We start from the raw sequence: 22881 nt of genomic DNA, 5'->3' as shown, positions 1-22881 counted from the left end.
ATGACAATTCTACATTTAACTAACCTTTTGAAGAACTGCCAGGGTGTTTTCCAAAGCGTGTGCATTCCCATCAGCAGTGTATGACGGTTCCAGTTTCTCCATATTCCTGCCAACACTTGTTACCTTTCCTTTTCATTACAGCCATCCTAGTGGGTGTGAAGTGATAGCTCATTGTGGTTTTGTTTTGCATTTCCCAGATGGCTGATGATGAGCACGTATTCATGCATTACAGGCCATTTTGTATATCTCCTTTGCAGAATAACTATTCATATTTTTTACCCATTTAAAAAATGGGTTTATTTGTCCTTTAGTATTGAGTTCTCTGTATATTCTACATATAAGTCCTTTATCAGATATATGATTTGCAAAAATTTTCAATGGGTTGTCTTTCACTTTCTTGATGGTGTCCTTTGAAGCACAAGTTTTTAATTTTGATGAAGTGCAATTTACCTTGTTGGGTTTGTGCTTCTGGTGTCATATCTAAGAAACTATTGCCTAATCCAAGTCTCCAAGATACACTCTTATTTTACTCTAAGAGTTTTTCAGTTTTACCTCTTAAATGTGGGTCTTTGTTCCATTTAGAATTAACATCTTTGCATGTGCATATCCCGCCGTTCCAGCACTATTTGTTGAAAGTAGCAAGGATAAATTTCTGAAGGGAATGTTTGTTTTCTCCAAAAAAAAACAAAAAGAACGAGGGGGCTGAGTAGAAACTGTAAACTACATTACCCTAATCAAATATGAACAAATAATTTATTTTAAAAATTTCACTGTCAAGTAAATCTGACATCAGACTTGGAACACTTCACTAGGGCAGAGCAACTAACTGTGCTAATGGCAGTGATGGAAAGATTCTTGTCTTCAATGTTTGTCCAATTTATCCAGCACTTAAATAATGCAAAACACTATTTTAAGAAATTACAGAATATATAGCACGAGTCAAAAGTAACAGCAAAGAACATAAGACACTACAGATATGAACCTTATTTTATGTAAAGATCAAGTACAAAACTTGGATTTATATAATCAATACATTAAAGGTGGTGATTTATAAACAGGCTTCCTTTAAATAAGATTTATCCTGGTGCATCTGAACTCATTCTCTTGCTAACAAAACAGAACCCACAATATTTAGACTTCTCAGCAACAGCTCCTTATAAAATGTAGTACAGTACAACTCTGGTTATATTTCAAAATTGAAGCCTTTGTTTGAGGTAGAACCAGCAGAAATATATCAAAATGTACTATTTAAGGGGGATTTCAACTAATAAAACTCAACTTTTACCTAGTTATTAATCTTTTACAACAAAGTTTTCATATTAACTGTACTTTGTGACCATTACCTCCATGACACTAAGAGTAGATATTTTACATACACAGGCGAATAATGTGCTTGTTTCTTCTTTTTCCCATATCTGAAAGTACGTGTGTTTTTTCTATTTAGGTTTTCAGACCTCGGTATGAGAGAATGCAGAAAACTGTTCTTAGTATGTTTCCATCTTCAGATTACTTAAGCTCCTAAATTTCTGAAAAAACTCATGTATAAGACAAATTTTTTCATACTCATTGACTCAATTGACCATCTTTTTCCAATTTATTGATCACATGCTATGAAATGCCATTGTTCAACACTGAAAATATGTTAATTTTCCTCTTCAGAAGAAGTTGAAATAAAGTTCAACTTTATTTTATTCAAATAAAGTTCTCTGATGACCACTGGGCTCCTGCCATGGGAGTCCAGTAAGTATCCACTCTATTGTGTTACTCAAAAGTAGTATTCAGAAGTCCAGAGACAATGGATTGTGAAAATTACATCTTCTATGTATTCCCCAGACACTTCCCAGCTTGGTTGCAGCACAAGGAATCATCTCATGGCTCATGTGTTTACCTTCTGCCTGACGAAGCTTAATTATTTCTATTTTAGTGTACCCCAGCAAAAGGATTTTTGTGGTGTTTGACGTTTAATTCAGCCTAATTTTCAAACCATATCTTAATTTTCATGTGTAAGTAAGGATTATGTTCAAAGTTTGACAGGTATTCTGTTAAAATTCTTTTTCTCAGTGTTAACATTCTTAAGAGCTGTAAACCAAAGCTCTTTGAGGGAACGTAGTCTTTATAAAAGGGGTCAATGTTTGGTGACTCCTCATCGTCGTTACTCTCCCTTGTTTTCAAAGTATGTCCAAATTACTCAGTCGTATAGTAGTCAACTCAAAGACAGCACCTGTTGGGCAGTCTGTTCCTACTGACTTACTGCTTTCTACGTTTTGGGTAACTCTGAAATGCTTGCAAACCCTTCCAAAGTCCAAGCAGATTTGATAACATGCATAATAGAAATTCCTAAGTCAGAACCACAAACTTGTCCACTGTGCAGAATGGTCAATCTGCAAAATACACGTTGAATTTTAAAGTAAATGTTGACCAATTATTTTTAATAAAAATTTTTATTTTAGGTCCTTCATTTGAATGGATATCCATCGTTCCTTAGCAAATGCCTGAATTTACTGGTATTAGCAAAACTTGAATATTTGTAATTCTGTAAAGATGACCAGTGTTTCCTTAACAAAGTTTTCATTTCAATTCTTTCTGAATGGTGTTTTAAAGGGTACTGAGTTGCACTTTTAGCTCTAATCTTTAAGAAACAGACTGTTATATCCTTCAGCAACTTTACAAAGTGATTGATGGCACACACCTCTCCATCAAAGAGATGCTCATCTAAATCTACAAAAAGATACACATGCCCAGCAAGCTCATGTAATATTTTCTGTTGAAGATAAAACTCCCTCTGTTTCGGAAGTAGTAGCTCATAAACTGCCATTCTCGAATGGATTCTTACAACTCGCTCACAAATATCTATGACTCGGCACAAACTTTCTGAAGGGAAATGCAAACCATTTTCCTTTTTAACACATAACAGTGATCCAATTTTAGAGGCTTTGAGATCCGATGCATATAGTGCACTGATGCAGTCCTCACATGTTAAAAGAGCTGATAATTTATTTGCAATATAACCAGCACAACTGGTAAGATTTTGCCTATGATCTGACAGGTCTAGTAACGCCTCACTTAGCGAACAGTCAGACCAGTCTTGGCAAATATCCTCTTTGTGAAAAAGAGTCTTTTTAACGCTGACACCATACTGACGCTGAACTGTCCCAAGGGCCAAGTCTGTCCTTCGAGCAATTGAAATGTCAAGGATGCTTACTTCACGTAGAAAAACCTCATCTTGTAATCTGTATCTGGTCTCCAAATTATGGTAAGCTTTCTGGAATGCCATGCAGGTAGGGTGAGAGCTGGTTACTAATACCTGTCTAAGCATCTTTAGAAATAATTCCAGGTGATCTTGACTGAATTTGTAAGTCAGAAGATATGGAAAAGGCATGACGTTTGGGGAAATGTAATTTTGGTAGAGCCACTTTAAGCTCTCAGCATTAAGCAAAAATCCCAGGAATCCCAGTTTTCGCTTACCTTTAATTATTTGATTATTGCTAGCATCAGATAATGTAACAAAAATAGTCTTGGCTTCGATTAACACACGGTTGATTTTATTAAAAGTTTCAGGTAATAGAGGTCCTTTAAGTCCCTTTCCATAATAGTTCCTACTATTAAAAATGTCAAACAGATTGTTAATTAAGCGTAAGAATTGGATGGTACCAGTACAGTTTTGAAAAAGAGGCAGGCCTAAAGACCGCAAACATTCTAATGCACTGGCCACACCCTCACTGAAGAGTTGGGCAGCACAATTCACCTTCAGTATGTGGTTCTTCAAATTTGCAAGTTTTCTTGGGATTCTCTCCATATTTGATAATTCCTGTTCCTTTAACGTCACTAACTCCACTAGGTGCTGCCAATGTGCCGTGCCACCAACAAACTGAATGCTTTGAAAATTCTGAAATGCATTTCTTATTAATCTAAGCAAGTGGCAAGAATCAAAGAAGTATGCGATCTGTTGACTAGAAGATGAAGGATGCTGAAATGTACACTTCATGTTGTCTCCATCAAGATGTATCCCCAATGCTTTTGCCATCTGAACACTGTGAGCTGTAGCATCAGACGTGACAGACAGAACTGTGATCCCTATATCACTCAGTTTACCAATCGTCAGACGAAGTAGCTGAGCTTGCAAATATCCAGATGCCCTGTTTACAAAAAAATAACCAAGAGGTGTCCTCCAGTGACCAGAAACACCCACTGCCATGAGCAAAATAGTTTCTGAGGCAAGTGGCGTTTCATCAGCATCAAGTTTGCCAAGACCAAAGTCCATAAACCCTTGCAAACGGTGACTGCTGGGATCCCACTGAAGTTGTTGCTTGAGAGAGATACCTTTTATTATCAGTGAACAATACTGATATAGCTGGTCTCCATTCTCTACTTTTCGTTGAAGAAAAGAAAAAACACTGCTGTTGAAGCCTGGACCAGGTTTGCATTTGGACAGCCATCTAGAATATGTAAAAAATGAAAAATATAAAACACAAATGAAGAAATTAAAAAAGGGAAAATGCCTTAAATGGTCCAAAGTAGCCTCAAATCCCTGTTGAAATAAAGCTAAGTATAGGAGCCAAATTCGACCCACGTTTTCAAGCATATATTCATATAGTTACCATAAAAATAGTACAATAATAGAGAAACTTAGAAATACATAATAGCATTTGAAGATACAGACATACCACAAAATAATTTTTAACTTCTTATTCACTTCTTAAAAAAAGTATAAAAATCAATTACCCACTTTGTTCTCATTGCTGTGTTTATAATTTAGATCATAAACCAGCCTTACCCGTACATTCACTGAAATGAGAACACTGTTGAGGAGGAAGGAAACTTTGAGAACATCTAGTATATCTACCCCATTTTAAAGATTAGGAAACTGGAAGGAAGAGGGAGAGGCTGAGCTGCCTGGCCTATACTGTGCTGCTAGTCATGCACAAATATGAAACCCAGGTTTCCTGAGGCCCTCGCTTCAGTGCTCTTCTCACGGCTCTTTACAGCCAAAGAGTTACACCTGTGGGGCAATTATATATAAGCGTCTGCACCTGTTTGCTCCTAGCCACGGTGCCTACACCATTATCTTTATCTTAGGAGTTCTTTTACAGTTTCCTTGACCTTCCCCAACTGCTGATTATTCTCTCCTACTACTGTGAGCGCCTGTCACTAATAGACAGAATTCTTTTCACTCGGTTCTAATTTACACTCATTTGTTGCAGATCAGGAAAGAAAGTAGCCACGTTTAATAATTTTCTAAAACAAGACTACGGATTCTGAGGTAGACTGATGTGTTTATCTTCAATGAAGTTCACTTTTATAATTAACATGACTTTTTTTTTAGGTGGAATTTCTGATGTGGGGGCTATATTCTAGGCTGCCAAGGTTTCTTCCTGGACAGCCATCTCTATCTAGCTGAAATTTTAATGTACTTCCATTAAGTATTTCAGGACAGGGCTTTCCAAATATTTTGCTGCAACCTAGAAGTTTCATAAACAGAATGTATCTTTACTATATGCCATGCACAAATATGTGTGTATATAAATGCTTATACAAAATTTAATGCCAATTATGACCCACTAAATTGGTTTCAAGATGCACTAATAGATTTGAAAAACACGATTAGAGAATGCAAAAGACATACTCTATTTAGGAGACAAAAGTATTAATCAGTTTTTTATACTTAAAAATAGGGCAAAATAATAAGACATTGAGAAAACAGTATAGTGGCTTTCCACCAGGGTGCTACAGCCCACTAGTATGTTGAAAACCCTTTTCAAGTGTCATCAAATTTCAGTCAATTGCTTAAAATTTACTTTTTTGCATTAGGATTCTCAAATGAACACTAAAGATGCTAACTGTGTTTACGTGTGCAGCAAGTATGCAATGAAACTTCTTAATGCTTCTAGGTAAAAGTTCTAGTTTAAAAAGGTTAAAAAAGCTTATGTTCTGGTGAGCTTGCTTTTTAAATGAAAATCTAAATGGTATCTTAATGTCCACAACTACTAGAGTGATGTTCACCAGGCAGAAAGATATGTGGACTTGTTGATTTTGTTTTGTTTTGTTTTGTTTTTATAACTGAGAGTAGAAATACCCAAACTAAGTTTTTAGAGTTGTAGGGAAGCGACTGATTTCTCTCTCAAAGCAACTTTTTCCCCGACTCAAAATGAAAAAAAATTTTTTTCTGATCGTATACAATAACACATTCATTTTTTAAAAAAGTGAAACAATACAGAAAAGTGCAAAAAAGAAAGTAAAAATTGTGTTAATAAATGGACTCATTTACAAAAGAAACAGACTCACAGACGCAGAAAACAAAACTATGGTTACCAGAGGGAAAGGGGCGTGGGGGGATAAATTAGGAATTTGGGATTAGCAGATACACACCACTACATATAAAATAAACAACAAGGGACTACTGTATAGCACAGGGAACTATATTCAATATCGTGTAATAACCAATAGAAAAGAATCTGAAAAAGAATATATATACATATAATTTGAATCACTTTGCTGTACACCTGAAACAACAAAATATTGTAAATCAACTATACTTCAATAAGAATAAATAATTAAATAAATAAGTAAATAAATATTTCCTGGGCATTATTCCAGATCCCTTTATATATACACACCTAGATATAATTTTCAAAAATTGTACTGAACTTATTTTTCTTTCCTTCACAGTAATGTTATACTTTTACATGTTCTTAACTACTGCCCTATGACAATATTTTAAGTGTATACACACTATACAACAGGAAAACGAAAGCATAAATAATTGAACCAACTTGTATTGAAGGACACTTAGGTTGTTTTCATTTTTTAGACAATACCAACGGTAGCACAATGTGTATTTGTGTGCACACGTACACTTATACATATTTATGTCATTTACATAATTCCTAGGAGTAGGATGCACAGGTAAATTTCCTTATGCATGTATTAGAGTAAATGGACTCAACTTTCAAAGAAATTTTGGGTCTCAGGTGCACATAATTGGGTGAGTCAATTTATATATAGTTCACATTCCCAAATTGTCCTTCAGAAAGTTTATACCAATTATAATTGACATTCTCATCAACATATTTTAAATTAAACATCAGCTTGGGACTTCCCTGGTGGTCCAGTTGTTAAGATACTGAGCTCCCAATGCAGGGGGCCCAGGATTCGATCCCTGCTCAGGGAACTAGATCCCGCATGCTGTAACTAAGAGCCCACGTGGTGCAACTAAAGATCCCGCATGCCGCAACAAAGACCCGGCACAGCCAAATAAATAAATAAATAAATAAAACACTTAAAAAAATATGTAAATAGATAAATTAAACGTTAGCTTAGTTATGGAATGATCACAGCGAGTCAGTTGGGTAGCTTAAAGCTCTGCCTGGGAAAAACGTTGTGCTAAAACTCCACAATGCTGAGCTGGGTGTTCGTCTTTATTAGTTCCTCCCACTGTCTTGGTTATTTCTGAAGCTTTCACATCAACTCACCCATAAGGAGCTAATTTACTAACTTGTAATGAATACCAAGATAGAAAATTAAATTAGAAACAGAAAATCTACTAAGATCATACTAAGTGTACCACTATTATAATAAGGAAGACCAAAAGTGTCATGACATTATTTCAAAGGGTTTGTGAAAATAAACTACTTTAAAGACCCAAAGCTCTGGAATTATAAGCACAGCTCTGGGAAGGTTCTGGATATAAAGATTTCAAGAGAGAATTGAAAAAGGATCTAATTTCAGTACCGAGAAGATTAGAGAAGTGACTGGTAGTAGCTAAGAACTGAAGAAATAATGATTAGAAATGAGTGAGTGAGGCACCTATCTAACTGAATCAAGGGTTTTTAAAAATGTAAGTCTGGTTTGGTCTGTTATCCGTACACTTGTTTGTCCGTCATCAAGGAGGGAAAAAACAACAACTATTCATATTTTCTCCTTTCTCCCAAACTTCTAAAGCTTCCTTCCCAACTCTTAGCTATTAACTTCACGTCACTGAGAAAATAGAAGCAATTTAATAAAAACTCATTTTCTTACCACCAAATCTGTTAATGTGTTGTATCTGTATCTCTCTCTTCTTCCTGTTTGGATGCGTGATTTGTGCCTGCTCCTAATTAAGGTCAGATCCCCCTCCCGACAATGGTGTTGGATGGTGCTCCCCTGCAGTTACCCTTTCTCTTGTGCATTACTGATTTTCTTCTCTGTACATCACTCCCACGAGCAGGCAAACATGGTGCAGCATCTGCCGTCCCATCAAATATCCTCCCACCCATTTACCTTCCTTCCACCTACAGACCCATTTCTCTGCTCCCTTCAAAGCAAAATTCCTTGAGAGAGTCCGTAATCACTGTCTCTACTTCTCTGCCTTCCAGTGTTTCTTGATTCCACTTCGGGCAACTGCTTCTATTAAGGTCATCAATGACCTTTCCATCTTGCAAAATCCAATGGCTTCTAGGCCATCACCATCTCCTGGTTTTCCTCCTGCCTCACTGGCTGCTCCTGACCAATAAATGTTTATTGAATAAATGAATATTCAATATAATTAGAGATCTAATATTTAAGCAGAGATGTGTTGAAAATAGATATAACTTTTTAAAATACAAATTTATTTATTTATTGGCTGCGTTGAATCTTCTCTGCACACAGGCCTTCTCTAGTTGTGGTAAGCAGGGGCTACTCTTCGTTGTGGTGCACAGACTTCTCATTGCGGTGGCTTCTCCTGTTGCAGAGAATGGGCTCTAGGTGTGCAGGCTTCAGTAGTTGTGGCGCATGGGCTTGGTTGCTCTGTGGCATGTGGGATTTTCCTGGACCAGGGCTCGAATCCCTGTCCCCTACATTGGCAGGTGGATTCTTAACCACTGCGCCACCAGGGAAGTCCCGATATAACTTTTTAAATGGGGGAAATGAATGGAAATGTAATCAAATACAAATGTTTGACCACTCAGATTTTTTAGTATAAAATCTGGGTATTTCTAATATATTGGAATAATAGATGGCCATTAAAACAAAATTTCACGATAAACAGATTTTTAAAAAAATGTCTGGGAGAATATATATCAAACTGCTAATGGTGGTTATCTTGTGGGATTGGGGGAATGTAAGTACTATAAATATTTTTCACTTGCTGGTATTTATATACTTACATATTGTTTCAATATTTTATAAAAAACATGTATTACTATCACATTAAACAAGGTACCGGGCTTCCTGGGTGGCGCAGTGGTTAAGAATCCGCCTGACAATGCAAAGGTCACGGGTTTGATCCCAGCTCCAGGAAGATCCCACATGCCATGGAGCAACGAAGCCCATGTGCCAAAAATAAATAAATAAATAAATGCAATAGGAAAATATGAAAACAAAACAAAACAAAACAAAACAAAAAACAAGGTACCTTAGTTTCAGACAAAGCACCCAAAGAAATAAACAACCCTTTGAGTGCTAAAATTATAAATCGAAATAATGACATAGCAAAGGTAACAAAACAAAATGACATGAAGAGAAACAAGATCAATGTGAGCTGGAATTGCCAGAGATGATTTAATTCAGCAGAACTATAGAAATGAAGAAAACCATTGGGGGTGGAGGGAGAGTGAGATGAGAAGTCATATGGAATGTCTCATATAAACCATAGTGTAACATCAGTAACTAATGCTTTAAAACCAGTGCACAGGAGAGGACCTGACAAAAAAAGGTGTGGGAAGAAGCAATAGCAACATAGTGTCTATAAAAATGTCTCCTGCTTACCAGACAGAAAGTAGACATTTACAAATAAGTATAATATCTAGCCTAAATGGTAAAATCACATACCTAAGAGAGTGAATAAGCCTGTACACAGATGTTCATCTCAATATACAATATAGCACTTACAACCAAAGAATAAAAACAATATAAATGTCCAATAATTGGAGAATGCCTGAGTTAAGTAGGGTAGGACTGCCTGATATTATGCAGTTATTCAAGATTATAACTATGTAAAAAACTAGTAAATCTAAGCACAGAAAAAAGACTGGAAGAAAATTCCCTATAATAATAATTGTTTACATATAATGTAGAGGAAAAATTAATGAATTTTCCTTTTTCTCTCATTTCTAATTTTTTTATTAGTAGTATTATTGTAATAGTATGTGTAGAGGAAAATTCTCATTCTTTTTTTTTTAAAGGGGATGTAATATACAGCATGGTGACTACAGTTAGTACTATACCCTGTATTTGAAAGTTGCTAAGAGAGTAGATCTTAAAAGTTCTCACAAGTTCTCACTGCGCGTGCACACACACACACACACAAATCTGTAACTATGTGTGTGATGGATGTTGGTTAACTAGACTTATCTTGGTGATCATTTTGCAATATATACAAATATTGAATGCAAATATCAAACACATAATTATTCTGTACACCTGAAACTAATATAGTTATGTGTCAATTACATCTCAATTTAAAAAAGAGATGCTCCCCCCAAGTGGGGAAAGAAACCCTCATAATAATTAAGATCCTTCCTCCCAACAAGCCTCAATTTCCCCCTTTTGTAAAATGAGGGGGTTGAGCTACATGATCTCTCAGAGTTTCTCCAGTTCAGAGCCCCTATGAGTTTGTTTTAAAGTTGAAGCAATAAGAAACCAAAAGGCACCTTCCAAGAGAGAAAGTTCCTGCCATTCCTGGGCGGCCTCTGCCCCAATGTCAGTGAATTAAATGAAGTACAGCTCTTTGGACAGTGACTTGAGGTCCACTGCACTCCTTCCTACATCTGTTCAAAATTTTAAACAACCATCCAGTCATTCTTTCATTCCACAAATATTTATCAAGAGACCATTGTGTTCCAGGCACCCTGCCAGGGCAGGAGGTGTAACAAAGAACCAGATGCAGATCTCATATTTGGGCAGCTCAGAGTCTACTGGGGAAGACAGTGCTTTAAATACTAAGATTCAGTTCCACATTGTATGTGCAAGAGGGCACCTAGTCCAGAATTGGAAGAATGGCAGGCCAGGCTTCAGAAAGGATGTGATATCTAATCTGAACCTGAGGCGTGAGGACCAATCTCCAGGACTAACAGGGAGAATGGGCATTTCAGGCAGATGGACTGACTACTAAGTCTCCAAGGCAAGGAAGCAGCAAGAAATGCCTTACAATAGGAACATGGAATCTAAGAGGGCAGGGCGGGAGGCAGGAGACTAGCCGCAGAGCTCAGCAGGAGCCCCACCACATCACAGAGGCTCAGTGAGCCACAGAGAGGAGTCAACCGGTAATGGGAGGCTTGGGCAGCAGGAAAATGACTGGTATGGGTTGAATTGTGTCCCTCAGAAAAGTCCTAATCCCCAGGACCTCAGAGCATGATCTTATTTGGAGATAGGGTTTTTACAGAGGTAATCAAGTTAAAATGAGGTCATTAGGGCACACCCTAATCCAACATGACTGGTGTCCTCATAAAAAGAGGAAATTTGGACACAGAAACATGCATGGATAATGGAAGACGATGTGAAGAAACACAGGCAGAAGACCACCATCTACAAGCCAAGGAGAGAGGCGTGGAACAGACCCTTACCTCATAGCCCTCAGAAGGAACTAACCCTGCCAGCACCTTGATTTTGGACTTCTAGCTTCCAGAACTGCGAGGCAATTCATTTCTGTCATTTAAGTCAAATAAATAAATAAAAATAAAGGAATCTGTAAAACCAGTGATTAAAAAAACAATAAAAATTGAGTATTAAATTTATAAGGCATTATTATAAAGTCACTGTGTTTTTGCTTCCCACTAAGAGAATATAAATATAGCTACGTATTCTGACCACAAATTCTAAAAAATTATTTTTCATAATCTGATCTCCGGACAACCTGCATTTGTACCAACTACAGCACTTATGAAATATTCAGATTTTTTTTAATCTTTGCCTCAAATCAATGGTATCAACCTAGAACTGTTTTCGATTTTCTAGATTAGTCACATATGAAAACTACTGAAGTGTATGAGAAATTCCAATATCTCAAGATTCAGATTTTACCACCCAGAGTATCTCTATCATCTGAAAGACGCAAAAAAATTTGTCAGCCTATATGTCTTCATTTTGTTGGTGAAATATTGACTGTGAGAATATGCAAATACCACCTAGGAGTTTTTGAAAAGAGAAAGTGGATGAAAGGAGAGTGTGAATACTAATACATTAACGTATAAACTGCAATGAAAGAACAAAATGTCTGTTACATTTAAGATCTAAAAGGTAATTCACTTACGTTCTGAGGATGGAAGAATGAGGCAGTTTAAGAATCTTTCTTACATAATCATAGACTTTGCTACTGCACAAGTAGAGTGTACACGCAAACTGCTTCATTTCTGTGGAGTACTCAGCTGTTTCTCTCCAGTTATACAATTCCCACTGAAAATCTGTTAAAATAAATTTATTCTTTGTGATGAAAAATGTGTACAGTAACATTTTCAGGCACAGATCATAGCATTTGGATATAAAATGTGCTAGGCACCAAAATTCAAATAAAATCACATTTTAACTGAGTTTGTTCAGAGGTTACATCCAATCTTAGAGACTAGTAACCAATTTATCCTGTTCATCTTGGATCATTTCACTAGAAAGTAAAATGTTTCAATTTGAGTCATTATGTTTTACTACTCACTGGCAGCCTGGGTGGAGATTTTTAGAGGAACAGGGAAGAAAGTGAAATAAATGGATAAATTAAGTCCCTGGATTATGAGGACATTTACTTGTTATAGTTTGTTCCCTGGTTACCATTTACCTAAGGGTGAAAATTAGACATGAGAAACATTTTGGGGGACAGGGTACTATTTAGAATGAACAGATAATCTTTCCTACCACTGAGAAAAAAAAAAAAAGTTCCCTGCTCCTGGTACAGACCCCAATTTATAACCTATATTCCCCTCTTGGAAAAACACAAAATACTCTCCTTCATTGGAGATACCTACTCTTTTCTAGAAGAGGACATGATTCTTTTTTTTAACCAGAATGCAAATCCAAAACCTCTGCAGCTTTCATCAAAGAGTAAGTTGGCAATTCTTATCTTGCCCCTCTTCAAATATCCTGGTTCACAAAGAAGTGTAGGTAGTCTTTCAATGAACATATGTATATTCTATATAGAATATTTTAGAAAAAAATGTGGAGACATACAATTTTCAAACTCAAAGGGATTTTGCAAATTATCTAGTTCAACTCATTGCAAAAAAAGACTTTAGTGATAAATTTGTAGCAGTTAAAATTGTTTATAAAGAATTTGCAGTGACAAGAGTGTGATTATAAAAATTGAAAAGTACAATATATGGTATAAACCACATGATCTCATTTCTGGGTGGCAGTACCTGTTATTTTCATCATTTATACATTTCTTTGCTTCTCTTATCATAAACATATTACTTTTAAAAATGTAAAATCATAAAAGGATTTTGGTGATTATTTTTCATTCTTCTTGCTTATGCTAGAGACTTTTCACTTCTCAGCTAAAAGCATATCTTCATAGGCAATACAAAATAAACATGTAATGATATTTCAGAAAAATTAAGAGTTATGTTGTAAATATTACTGGTCATTAGGGAACATACCAGAAAATTGTGCTTGTAGCAGACACTCTGTTTCCTCTGAAAGTAGCTTCTCTTCTACAAGTGCATCGATTAATCGTAAGCCCTTTCTCTTCTTGATCATCCTGTAGTTTTTTGCAGAAGCAAGTCTTTTTTTGGACACTTGTAGCATCTGTTGCACCTCAGCCAGTTTCTCTGCTCCTATTGTCAGAGGTCTCTTTAAACTGTAGTTATGGTCTTCAGTAGCAACCTCTTGAGAATTATCAGGAAGTGGCTGTTTTAGGATTTTCTGTCTTGCTTTACCTTTAAGGTGTACACCTTGGAGAACCTATGACACAAATAGAAAGTGAAGTTTATTTTAGAAATTATCACACAATGATTATCTGTAAAAATACCACTGAATACAAAGCACTCACCTGTTTGCCATGGAGAGGTAATTAGGAAAGAAAAGGTCATAATCTCTGACTTTTTAAAATGTATAGTTTCTGGGACAATGTAAACAATTTTCTTTGGGTGGCGGAAGGGGGGGGGGGCGGCTACATAAATAGTAGCCTGATGCTGCAAGTTTCTGAAATGATTAAAGTAACTAGAGAAAGGTGGTGGTAATTTGGGAAGGTTTCACGGTAGTTTTGATTGTTCTTTGAAGGAGTAATAACACGGTTTAATGGAGGGGACAGGGAAGTTATTTGTGCAGAAAGGAAGGCACAGGGCAGAGCATGGGCTTTGGAATTAAGACTCCTGGCTCCCCAACTTGTAAGCGGTGACTTAACCTCTATAATCCTTTATCTTCTCATTTATAAAATGTGGATAATAATACAGAGTTGTGTTGAGAATACAATAAGATAATTTATGTAAATCACCTAGTGTAATGCCTGGACCACTCTGGGTCTCAATATATCGTAACTATTATTGATTTTACAAAAAAGCATAAAAGCAAGTCAATTTATCATGCATACGGTGGTAAGTATATGTGGTTCAAGAAGAGAACTCAGGGCAGTTAGAGATGCACAAATCAATTAATAGATAGCTCTTCAAACTTATGAGTTTGGATTTGACACCAACTATATTTTTCTGAAAGAGAGAGTGAGATAAAACAATACTGAAAGGAGACTTCAATGAATAAGAGGAAGGTCAGGGCAGTGTAAGGATAGAACAGTTGGATGACTATTTGCAGACTGCAGACAGTGACTGAGAAATATATGAGCTTGTGGCTAGAGGGTGAAAGGATAAAATAAAAACAATCAAAAGAAACATAAGAATGAACACCAATAATGGTGACTGGGATAAAAATAAAAGCAATCGAAAGAAACATAAGACTGTAACACCAATACTGATGACTGATTCATAGAAAGTCTTCTATTTTCTGTATACCTCTTTCTGTATCAATGCTAATAATGAGGTATGTTTTTAGTCACAATCAATAATATTTTTGGGGACAGCCCAAAAAAGGAGGGGGGTAGATAATTTCAAAGTATTATGAAAACTGTCTCATCCTTAAACAAAAGCCTGAATTCTAAGGCTGTTTATATTCACTAGTTGATTTTTGTAATCAATTTAGTAACCTTTAGGTATAACTAGACATACGGTTTGCATTTATACACTTTGCTTTATTTTATTTTTGGCCGTGCCATGCAGCATGTGGGATCTTAGCTCTCCGAACAGGGATTGAACCCTCGGTCCCTGAACTGGAAGCACAGAGTCTTAAGCACTGGACAGCCAGGGAAGTCCCACATACACTTTATTTTTCAAAAAAGCTCCAAAGCACAATTACTAATATTATATATATATTAAAAAACAAAAAACAAAAAAGCTAGTTTTCTAGGCATTTAAAGTGTACTATTGGATTTATTTTAAGATCTAGGTTTTTGGTTTTTTTATCTCTGTAAATTCTAGCTATAATGTGAACTGTCCTGATTTTTAAAGGCTCTGTAAAATTTAATTTTGTTTAAGATTTTGTTTAGATTTAAGTACCTTGTATAGAGAAACAGAAGGCACAGCTCCTTTTTTCAGTTTTCTTCTTATGCCATATGACTCAAAGTCACTTTCTTGAAAGTGTTTGGAACATAGCATAGCACCTGGTCCTGGGATCCAAATCTTTTTGCTTCTGGGGTCCATACGATTAACAGCCCTGATCCATTTTGAGCGCTGAATGGTATCAGTTGGAAATCTATAGCAATCATATTAAAGTTCCATTAACATGAAAATATTATAGTAATACTACAGTAGTATTTATTACATAAACCCATTTATTATTTAACTGCTTTATATAAACATTAAGTCCAGCTAAAGTTTAATTCACTTGATCTGATTTCATTTTTCAAAGTTCTTTGACTTTTTTCCAAAAACTCAATATCTAAGTGATCTTATCTGTTTCAATTTGTATGTGGACAATTCTCATATTAAACACCCTACACATTCTATCTTCACAGCCTACACTTAACAGAATCTGCTCAAATTTAATATGTGTGTCTTTCCTTTCCTGTGGCAATTTTAAACTATGTCCACAAATTCTTTGGTACTCCTCCTTTTGAGGGGTGGAGCCTAATTCTCCTCTGCTTGAGTGTGGGCTGGCTGGGGTTAGTGATTTGCTTCTAAGGAATATAAAAAGCAGACATGACAGTGGGCATTAAACTAGATCATAAAAAGCACTGAGGATTTGTCCTTGCTCTCTCTGTTGAATAGTTTTATTCTAGGGGAAGTTACTTGCCAAGTCATAAGCAGCCCTATGGAGAGTCCACATGGCAAGAAACTTGAGTTCTCCAGCCAAAGGCCATGTGAGAGAATCTTGCTGAAAGTAGATCCTTCAGCCTTGGTCAAGGCTTCAAATGCAAGGCTTACATTTTGACTGCAATCTTATAAGATACCCCATAACACCCAACTAATCCACTCCTCAATTCCTGACTCTCAGAAATTATGTGAGAAAATAGATGCTTCCACGGAATTTTGAGGAAATTTGTTACTAAGCAGTAGAAAACAAGCACATTTCCTATACTCAATTTTCCTATTTTGTTTTGAAAGGACCACTTTTTCCTAGCCTTGAACATAAAAATTATGTTGCATTTCTCTACTGGTCAATCCAGACAAATTATACTCAGAAATGGGTGAGGAAGAAAACTTATGAAATCAATATAATGAAAATCACAGAACTACTCTTTCTTTTCCCTCTTCTTTTTGGCTGTGCTGTATGGCTTGTGGGATCTTAGTTCCCTAGCCAGGGATCGAACCCGGGCCCTCCTCAGTGAAAGCTCAGAGTCTTAACCACTGGACTGCCAGGGAATTCCCTGCACCCTCTTCTTTGATTTATTTTGGAGACAGATCTATACGTAGCTTTATGACTTTTATATATTTTAATTAAGGCTTTAAAACACATAGTTGTTAGGAACTGAAACTGGTGAAAATTTTAATTTCCTCAGCTACTTGTTAGGGAAATGATATAGCAGTATGGTAAAACACAATTCTGAGATACTCAATCACCTTGAGGAAGAACAGTGAATTGGAAAACCTCTATTAAGCCTCAGTTCCCTTTTATCAGCCATCTGGTATTAGATACATCTCTCAATCTGTCAGCCTCCTCCAGGGCTGCAGTAAGAGTACCTGAGGATACAGATGTGTTCAAAAGCACTTTGTAAATGGTAAAGTACTATCCAAAGTCTGTTCTTTCTTAGGAACAACTAATTCCACTTTCAGGACTTATCATTTTATTGTTCCGGAAAGATGATACTACTTGATGAAGAGAGAATGTGCAGGGAATTATTTTTCCAATAAAGAGGAAGCACATCTCTCTCTTTTCACTGGGCTCTTTCCTTAACTGATGGCACGTGTTTGTGGGGCCACGTTTCTAGATTGGGTGTAGTCTCTAACCATGCAAGGGACCATCAAAAGTTGGGCTAGTCCACCAAGTTATATTACTAGCCTGATTCTCTGACGCAAAGCTTCCCAACTGGCATGCCTGCTGAGAACAGTTATCAGTCCCCTTAGCCCATTGGGTGGGCCTGGGCCAGCTGGAGCTCTTGAAGTAGTTACATCAAGCCAAACCCAAACTGTTTTGTGAGTTTGCCCCAAAGTAATAAACAAATACTTCTGATGTGTAAAATGACACAAAAAGTGTTGGTAAATACTGTGGTCTAACCAGCATGACTAACTAATTTGAGTTCTGGACAAAATTAAATTGGTATTAACAAGTTGATACTATTTTTAAAGCATTTACCTTGTGCTCTATATATATGTTTTAAAGACTTAGTTTTGGTCTTAAAAGACTCTACAAGACAGGTTTTTACCCTTTTTCAGAAGATAACATCAAGACTGGAGCAGCCAAGTTTAGCCACCAGTAAATAGTCAATTAAAATTGGAATTCATGTTTCCTTAGTCTAAAACCACCTTTGGCAGAAGAAAAATCTCAAACCAATCACCATCTCATACACTGTTGTGTATACAACAATGAACTGGCTTACACTGTAACACAGAATCCATTTTCTTCCTCCTGTTGACTACGGCTTTTTTATACTATTAGCAGGGATTTAACTTTGGCTCCCTGCACATCAAATATTTTTCAGAAAAGTGGCTTAACAAAACCCCTCCTACAGTGGTTACATCTAGGGAGGGAGAGAAAGAATTGAGGGGCAAGACTTCAACTATACCTATAACTTAAGTATCTTCTAAAGACAGCAAAAGCAAACACGTTAACATCTGCTTATTCCTAATAATAAGTGTTTGTTACATGTAAATAAAAGTTTTAAAATAGAATTCATGACAACAATTAAGGCAAAAGCTCTTCCAAATGATCACACACATAATTCCTTGGTTACGAAATACATTTCTTAATCTCTCCACACCTACAAAAAGAGAATGAACTAAAGGGTCATTTTACTTTTTAACTCTCCAGTCCCACTCTGTATTTAGCCATTTATGTGTTTGACAGAGCACCAATATTCTTACAATCAGTTTCCACACCTTTGAGTCATTTTGATGTAGGCTTTTCAACCAGAGCCGCTTGCTTATGTCCTTACAACTTCTTTCATGACTCTGGCGATGGTGCTAGGGATGCTGGGGAAGGCTTCAGAAGACATAATATCTGAGCCAGAGCTGAAATGTCAATAGGAGTTTGCCATGCAGATAGTGGCCACTCCAAACAGATTCGAAAAACACGCAGATACAAAATAATTTACTTGGAATTTCCTGGCTGATAACGTTTGGAAAGGTAAGTTAATTTGGGGCCTTGAAAGGAGAGTACAGAGGTAGCTGGGAGTAGTTATAGATGGGAGGTAGCTAGAGATCAGATCACAAAAGATCTTGTATGCATTATATAAGCTTTGGATCCATCCTTCAGGTAAATGGCCACCACAGAAGTCTACACTCATCTATTGAGAGTTGAAGAAATTATTAGAATTTATAACTTTTTGCCCCATCTTCTAATTTTTGTTTTTCATAATATATATTAGTATATCACCTCATAGATGAATTTATAAATTATTAAAAACCCATATGCATATACCAGAGACATGTATACAGGGCTTTTTTTGTTTTTTTAATGGAAAGAGCTCCATGTTCAAATAGCTTGAAGGCTCCCGCAATTTGACTAATTCTCTCCTTCCCATATTACCTTTTTGCTGAGTCCTTACTTCAGATCAATATTACCTTGTCACCACGACTAACACCATAGTATTCTAATCCCTTCTCCTGTCTCTATTCTTCCCTGCCTTCCTTACAATTTCCTAGGTGTCAGGAAGACAGATGATTCCTTTGCATTCATACAGTCTTGTGTTTAATTCTGCACACATTATACAATAATAGAAATATATAAAAATAGAACTACCACATGATCCAATAATCCCACTACTGGGCATATACCCAGAGAAAACCGTAATCCAAAAAGAAACATGTACCATAATGTTCACTGCAGCACTATTTACAATAGCCAGGACATGGAAGCAACCTAAATGCCCATCAACAGATGAGTGGATAAAGAAGATGTGGCATATATATACAATGGAATATTACTCAGCTATAAAAAGGGATGAGATGGAGCTATATGTAATGAGGTGGATAGACCTAGAGTTTGTCATAGTGAGTGAAGTAAGCCAGAAAGAGAAAAACAAATATTGTATGCTAACTCATATATACAGAATTTAAAAAAAAATGGTACTGATGAAACCAGTGATAAGACAAGAATAAGGATGCAGATGCAGAGAATGGACTGGAGGACATGAGGTTGGGGGTGGGCGGGGGGTGAAGGGGAAGCTGGGACGAAGTGAGAGAGTAGCATAGACATATATATACTACCAACTGTAAAATAGATAGCCAGTGGGAAGTTGCTGTATAACAAAGGGAGATCAACTCGATGATGGATGATGCCTTAGAGGGCCGGGACAGGGAGGGCAGGGGGGGGGGGAGTCGAGGGAGGGAGGGAATATGGGGATATATGTATAAATACAGCTGATTCACTTTGGTGTACCTCAAAAGCTGGTACAAGAGTGTAAAGCAATTATGTTTCAATAAAAAAAATAATAGAAATATAGAGGGAATGTAATTCATTTTAGTTACATTACAATTCCCTCAATATAGAGGGAAGAGAGGTGTATGAGGAAAGGTATGAGGAAAGGATTCACAGAGGAGCTTGGACTCAGGCACTGAAGAGCCCAAGGGATTAAAATCCTTCCTTCAGGGAACCAGCATGACAAAGTTTTCATTTTTAAAAAATCATTTCCAGGAATCTAGAAAATGGAATGAATGGGGAAGAAATCAGGCTGGAAGAATCATAGCAGACTATTGGAATAACTGCATCACTTTTTTTTTTTCTAATTAAGCGGTCTTACTGTGGTCCTTGACATATGAAACAAATAAAAGCAATAAATGAGTTCTTCCCTATTTAAAGAAAAATGCACATGAAAAACAGGGCAGCAAAAGGTTGAGGAAGAAATTAAAGAAAAGGGAGAGTACTAGGGAGAGAGTGTCAGTACAGCCAAGGGAGATAAGAGTTTCAAGGAGTGGTCAGTATGATTAAAAGTTAAAAAAAGATCAAGAGAAAGATTTAGAGGTACTTATTTAGATTTGGCAAGATTACCTATGACCTCAGTCTGTGCTCTTTCATTACAGTAGTGACAGATATCTGACTACAGTAGGTTGAAAATGCAAAAGGACTTAGGGAAGTAGGTGTATGCTTCTGTTTTGAGGAACTTGGTTATAAATGGAAGAAGAGGATAATGTAGAGGTGCACAAAGGTTCAAGAGTCTGTGTATCTGTGTTTAAAAGCGGAAGTAACTTGAGCATGCTCAGTGTTTTTAGACAAGTAACCAGTAGAGAAAGCAACTTAAAATAAAAAGAGAACAGGAACTAACTGATGGAAACAAATGCCAGAGGAGAAAGTATACAATTATAACAGCTTAGGTGGAGGAAGCAGTCCTACTTAAACTAAGCAATACTACAAAAGGCCTACCATACATAGTTGAAACTCAACTCCACGTTAAATTTTTTAAGAAAATTTGTCTCCAAGCTACTTTTTCCACTCTTCTACATTGTATCTTCACTCTGCATCCCTTTATATTTTTCCATGATATTCCTATTTAAACGCTATCTTCCTTCCACCCCACTCCCCAGTCTAGGTAAGGTTCAAGGTCCAACTCAAATACCACTTGTCCCACACAGCTCTTCTTGATTTTTTCATAAAAGTCCCTTGTCAGTGGTTTAACTCTCTACCCCTCATATTGCCTTAATAGGCTACCACTTTAAAAAATACTGTACATTTCTTTTTGTCTGTGAGGATCTGTTCTACCCACTTTTCTACTTCTCACTGATTTCAGTGACCTTTACTAGACTGGACCACAGATATGGGTTCAAATTAGATCCGTCGGAAAATAAGCCCTACTCTTGTACCAAATATAACTTCCTTGCCATGACCAGATACAGCCAGAGTCGGACCAGGTTTGCAGAGCTGGGCTAATGATACTGAACTGGTAATGACAAGACAGTACTGGTAAAAACCTGAAACTGAGCAGGTCCCTTCGTGGCCCTCCTGGGTACAAAAGCCCTCTGTGCCTCCCATTTCTTGTTTAAAACAAAACAAAACAAACCACACAAAAACAAAAAAACGCTTCAGTCTCCTAAACCTTCCCTGAGTTCCAAAGAGCAGACCCAAGCAATGACTAATTAGGGAAGTTAGGGAATTGGGGAGGGGGGAGAAGCAGTTAAGCCAGATAGCCTGAACAATGACAGTTCAGTGGTAAAAAGAGTCCTAGTTCCTCAAGGGATATACATAACAATCTGATGCCTATCTTTGGGTAGTTCTGCGAAAACTAACCCCCATCCAGGTGGAGGATGCTGACTACTTAAGGACCACAACAAGTACTTAAGACTTCAGACTGGCTGCAACCACAAGTCTGATGATTCAGATTCTCTTAACACCAGCCTGTAACCTCACCCCCATTCAATCAAAATAACGTCATGCATCCTGCAGCCCTCACCCCGAATGCTGCTTTTAAAAGCCCTAAGAGCCATCAGGAAGTTCGTGACTTCTGAGCACCAGCTGCCCATTCTCCTTGCTTGGCACCCTGCAATTACCACTGGACTTCCCTTCACCACAACCCGGACTCAGTAAGTTGGCTTTCCTGCGCGGTGGGAGAGGGTACTCGAGTTCAGTTCTGCATCAAACTGATCTGTACTCATGCTCCTGAGCAAGCCACACACTAATGAAAGAGCACGCCTTCAACAGTGCTTCTAAAGCGCCTTCCCTCCCCGTCTCCTCAATAAGACGACCGAAAGGAAGCAAGACTCCTTTCGAGTAACTCTTGCTAAAAGCTACTGGAAAAAGAAACGCACATCAGAGGCAAACACTGAGCAAGAACAGGAAGAGCCTTAGCTCTCAAATTTGCCCAAGTCCCTCCCCCGCCCCCACGCCACGCACGCCACGCCACGCCACGCCACGCCGACGGCGAGACGCACCGTCCGCCCCGCCCCGCCCCGGCCTGGCCTGCAGCCCGTCTGGCTGTGCTGGGAGTTAGCGTGGAGGCTGCTCTCACGCACTGGTGGAAGGAGAGGCCGCGCTCCCGGCTCAGCACGGTGTCCCGGGTGCTGCACCCCACTGCCGAGCAACTTCGGGTCATCTTCTTGCTCTGTGGGGCTCCACCGTCTGTGTTCCCGCGACAACATGAATCGCGATAAAGTTAGCTCCGCCCGCTGACTCCTCGGCTACGACCTTTATTTGTCGGGGAAGGCGGGCTCTTAAGGCGCACGGCTCCCATCCTCCTCTCCGCGGGTACTGCGCTCGCCGCCGTGGCCAATCACAGACCACGTCGTGTCGCAGCAGCCAATCAGAAAGCCGAGGGGCCTAAAGACGGGCATTGGGCCGCTCCTCCCTCCTTGTTGGAGGGTGGTT

At 37.7% G+C, this 22881-nt stretch overlaps 1 protein-coding gene across 1 annotated transcript; it reads right to left on the bottom strand.

Moving 5' to 3' along the window:
- Positions 1 to 1047: 1047 nt before the first annotated feature.
- THAP9 (THAP domain containing 9) lies at positions 1048 to 22662 on the bottom strand. Its single transcript, XM_057727728.1, has 5 exons — positions 22530 to 22662; positions 15486 to 15681; positions 13539 to 13842; positions 12206 to 12356; positions 1048 to 4436 (listed from the first exon to the last, which is right to left on the bottom strand). The coding sequence occupies exons 1-5, from the start codon at positions 22607 to 22609 to the stop codon at positions 2456 to 2458; spliced, it is 2712 nt and encodes a 903-aa protein (XP_057583711.1). The 5' UTR covers positions 22610 to 22662; the 3' UTR covers positions 1048 to 2455.
- Between the last annotated feature and the right edge of the window lie 219 nt (positions 22663 to 22881).

Source organism: Hippopotamus amphibius, chromosome 3 (genome assembly GCF_030028045.1).
Source record: "Hippopotamus amphibius kiboko isolate mHipAmp2 chromosome 3, mHipAmp2.hap2, whole genome shotgun sequence".
NCBI classification, from domain to species: domain Eukaryota; kingdom Metazoa; phylum Chordata; class Mammalia; order Artiodactyla; family Hippopotamidae; genus Hippopotamus; species Hippopotamus amphibius.
Note: the sequence above shows the minus strand (reverse complement) of the source record. Positions and strands in the feature narration are given on the sequence as shown.

What these genes read in the sequence shown, in the direction of transcription:
- THAP9 (XM_057727728.1), bottom strand. Translation starts at nt 22,609, where the DNA reads ATGACCCGAAGTTGCTCGGCAGTGGGGTGCAGCACCCGGGACACCGTG. An exon ending in CTTCTGTTTCTCTATACAAG is followed by an intron (nt 13,843 to 15,485) that starts GTACTTAAATCT and finishes TTTGTGTCATAG; the next exon opens with GTTCTCCAAGGTGTACACCT. An exon ending in GCTACAAGCACAATTTTCTG is followed by an intron (nt 12,357 to 13,538) that starts GTATGTTCCCTA and finishes TTATTTTAACAG; the next exon opens with ATTTTCAGTGGGAATTGTAT.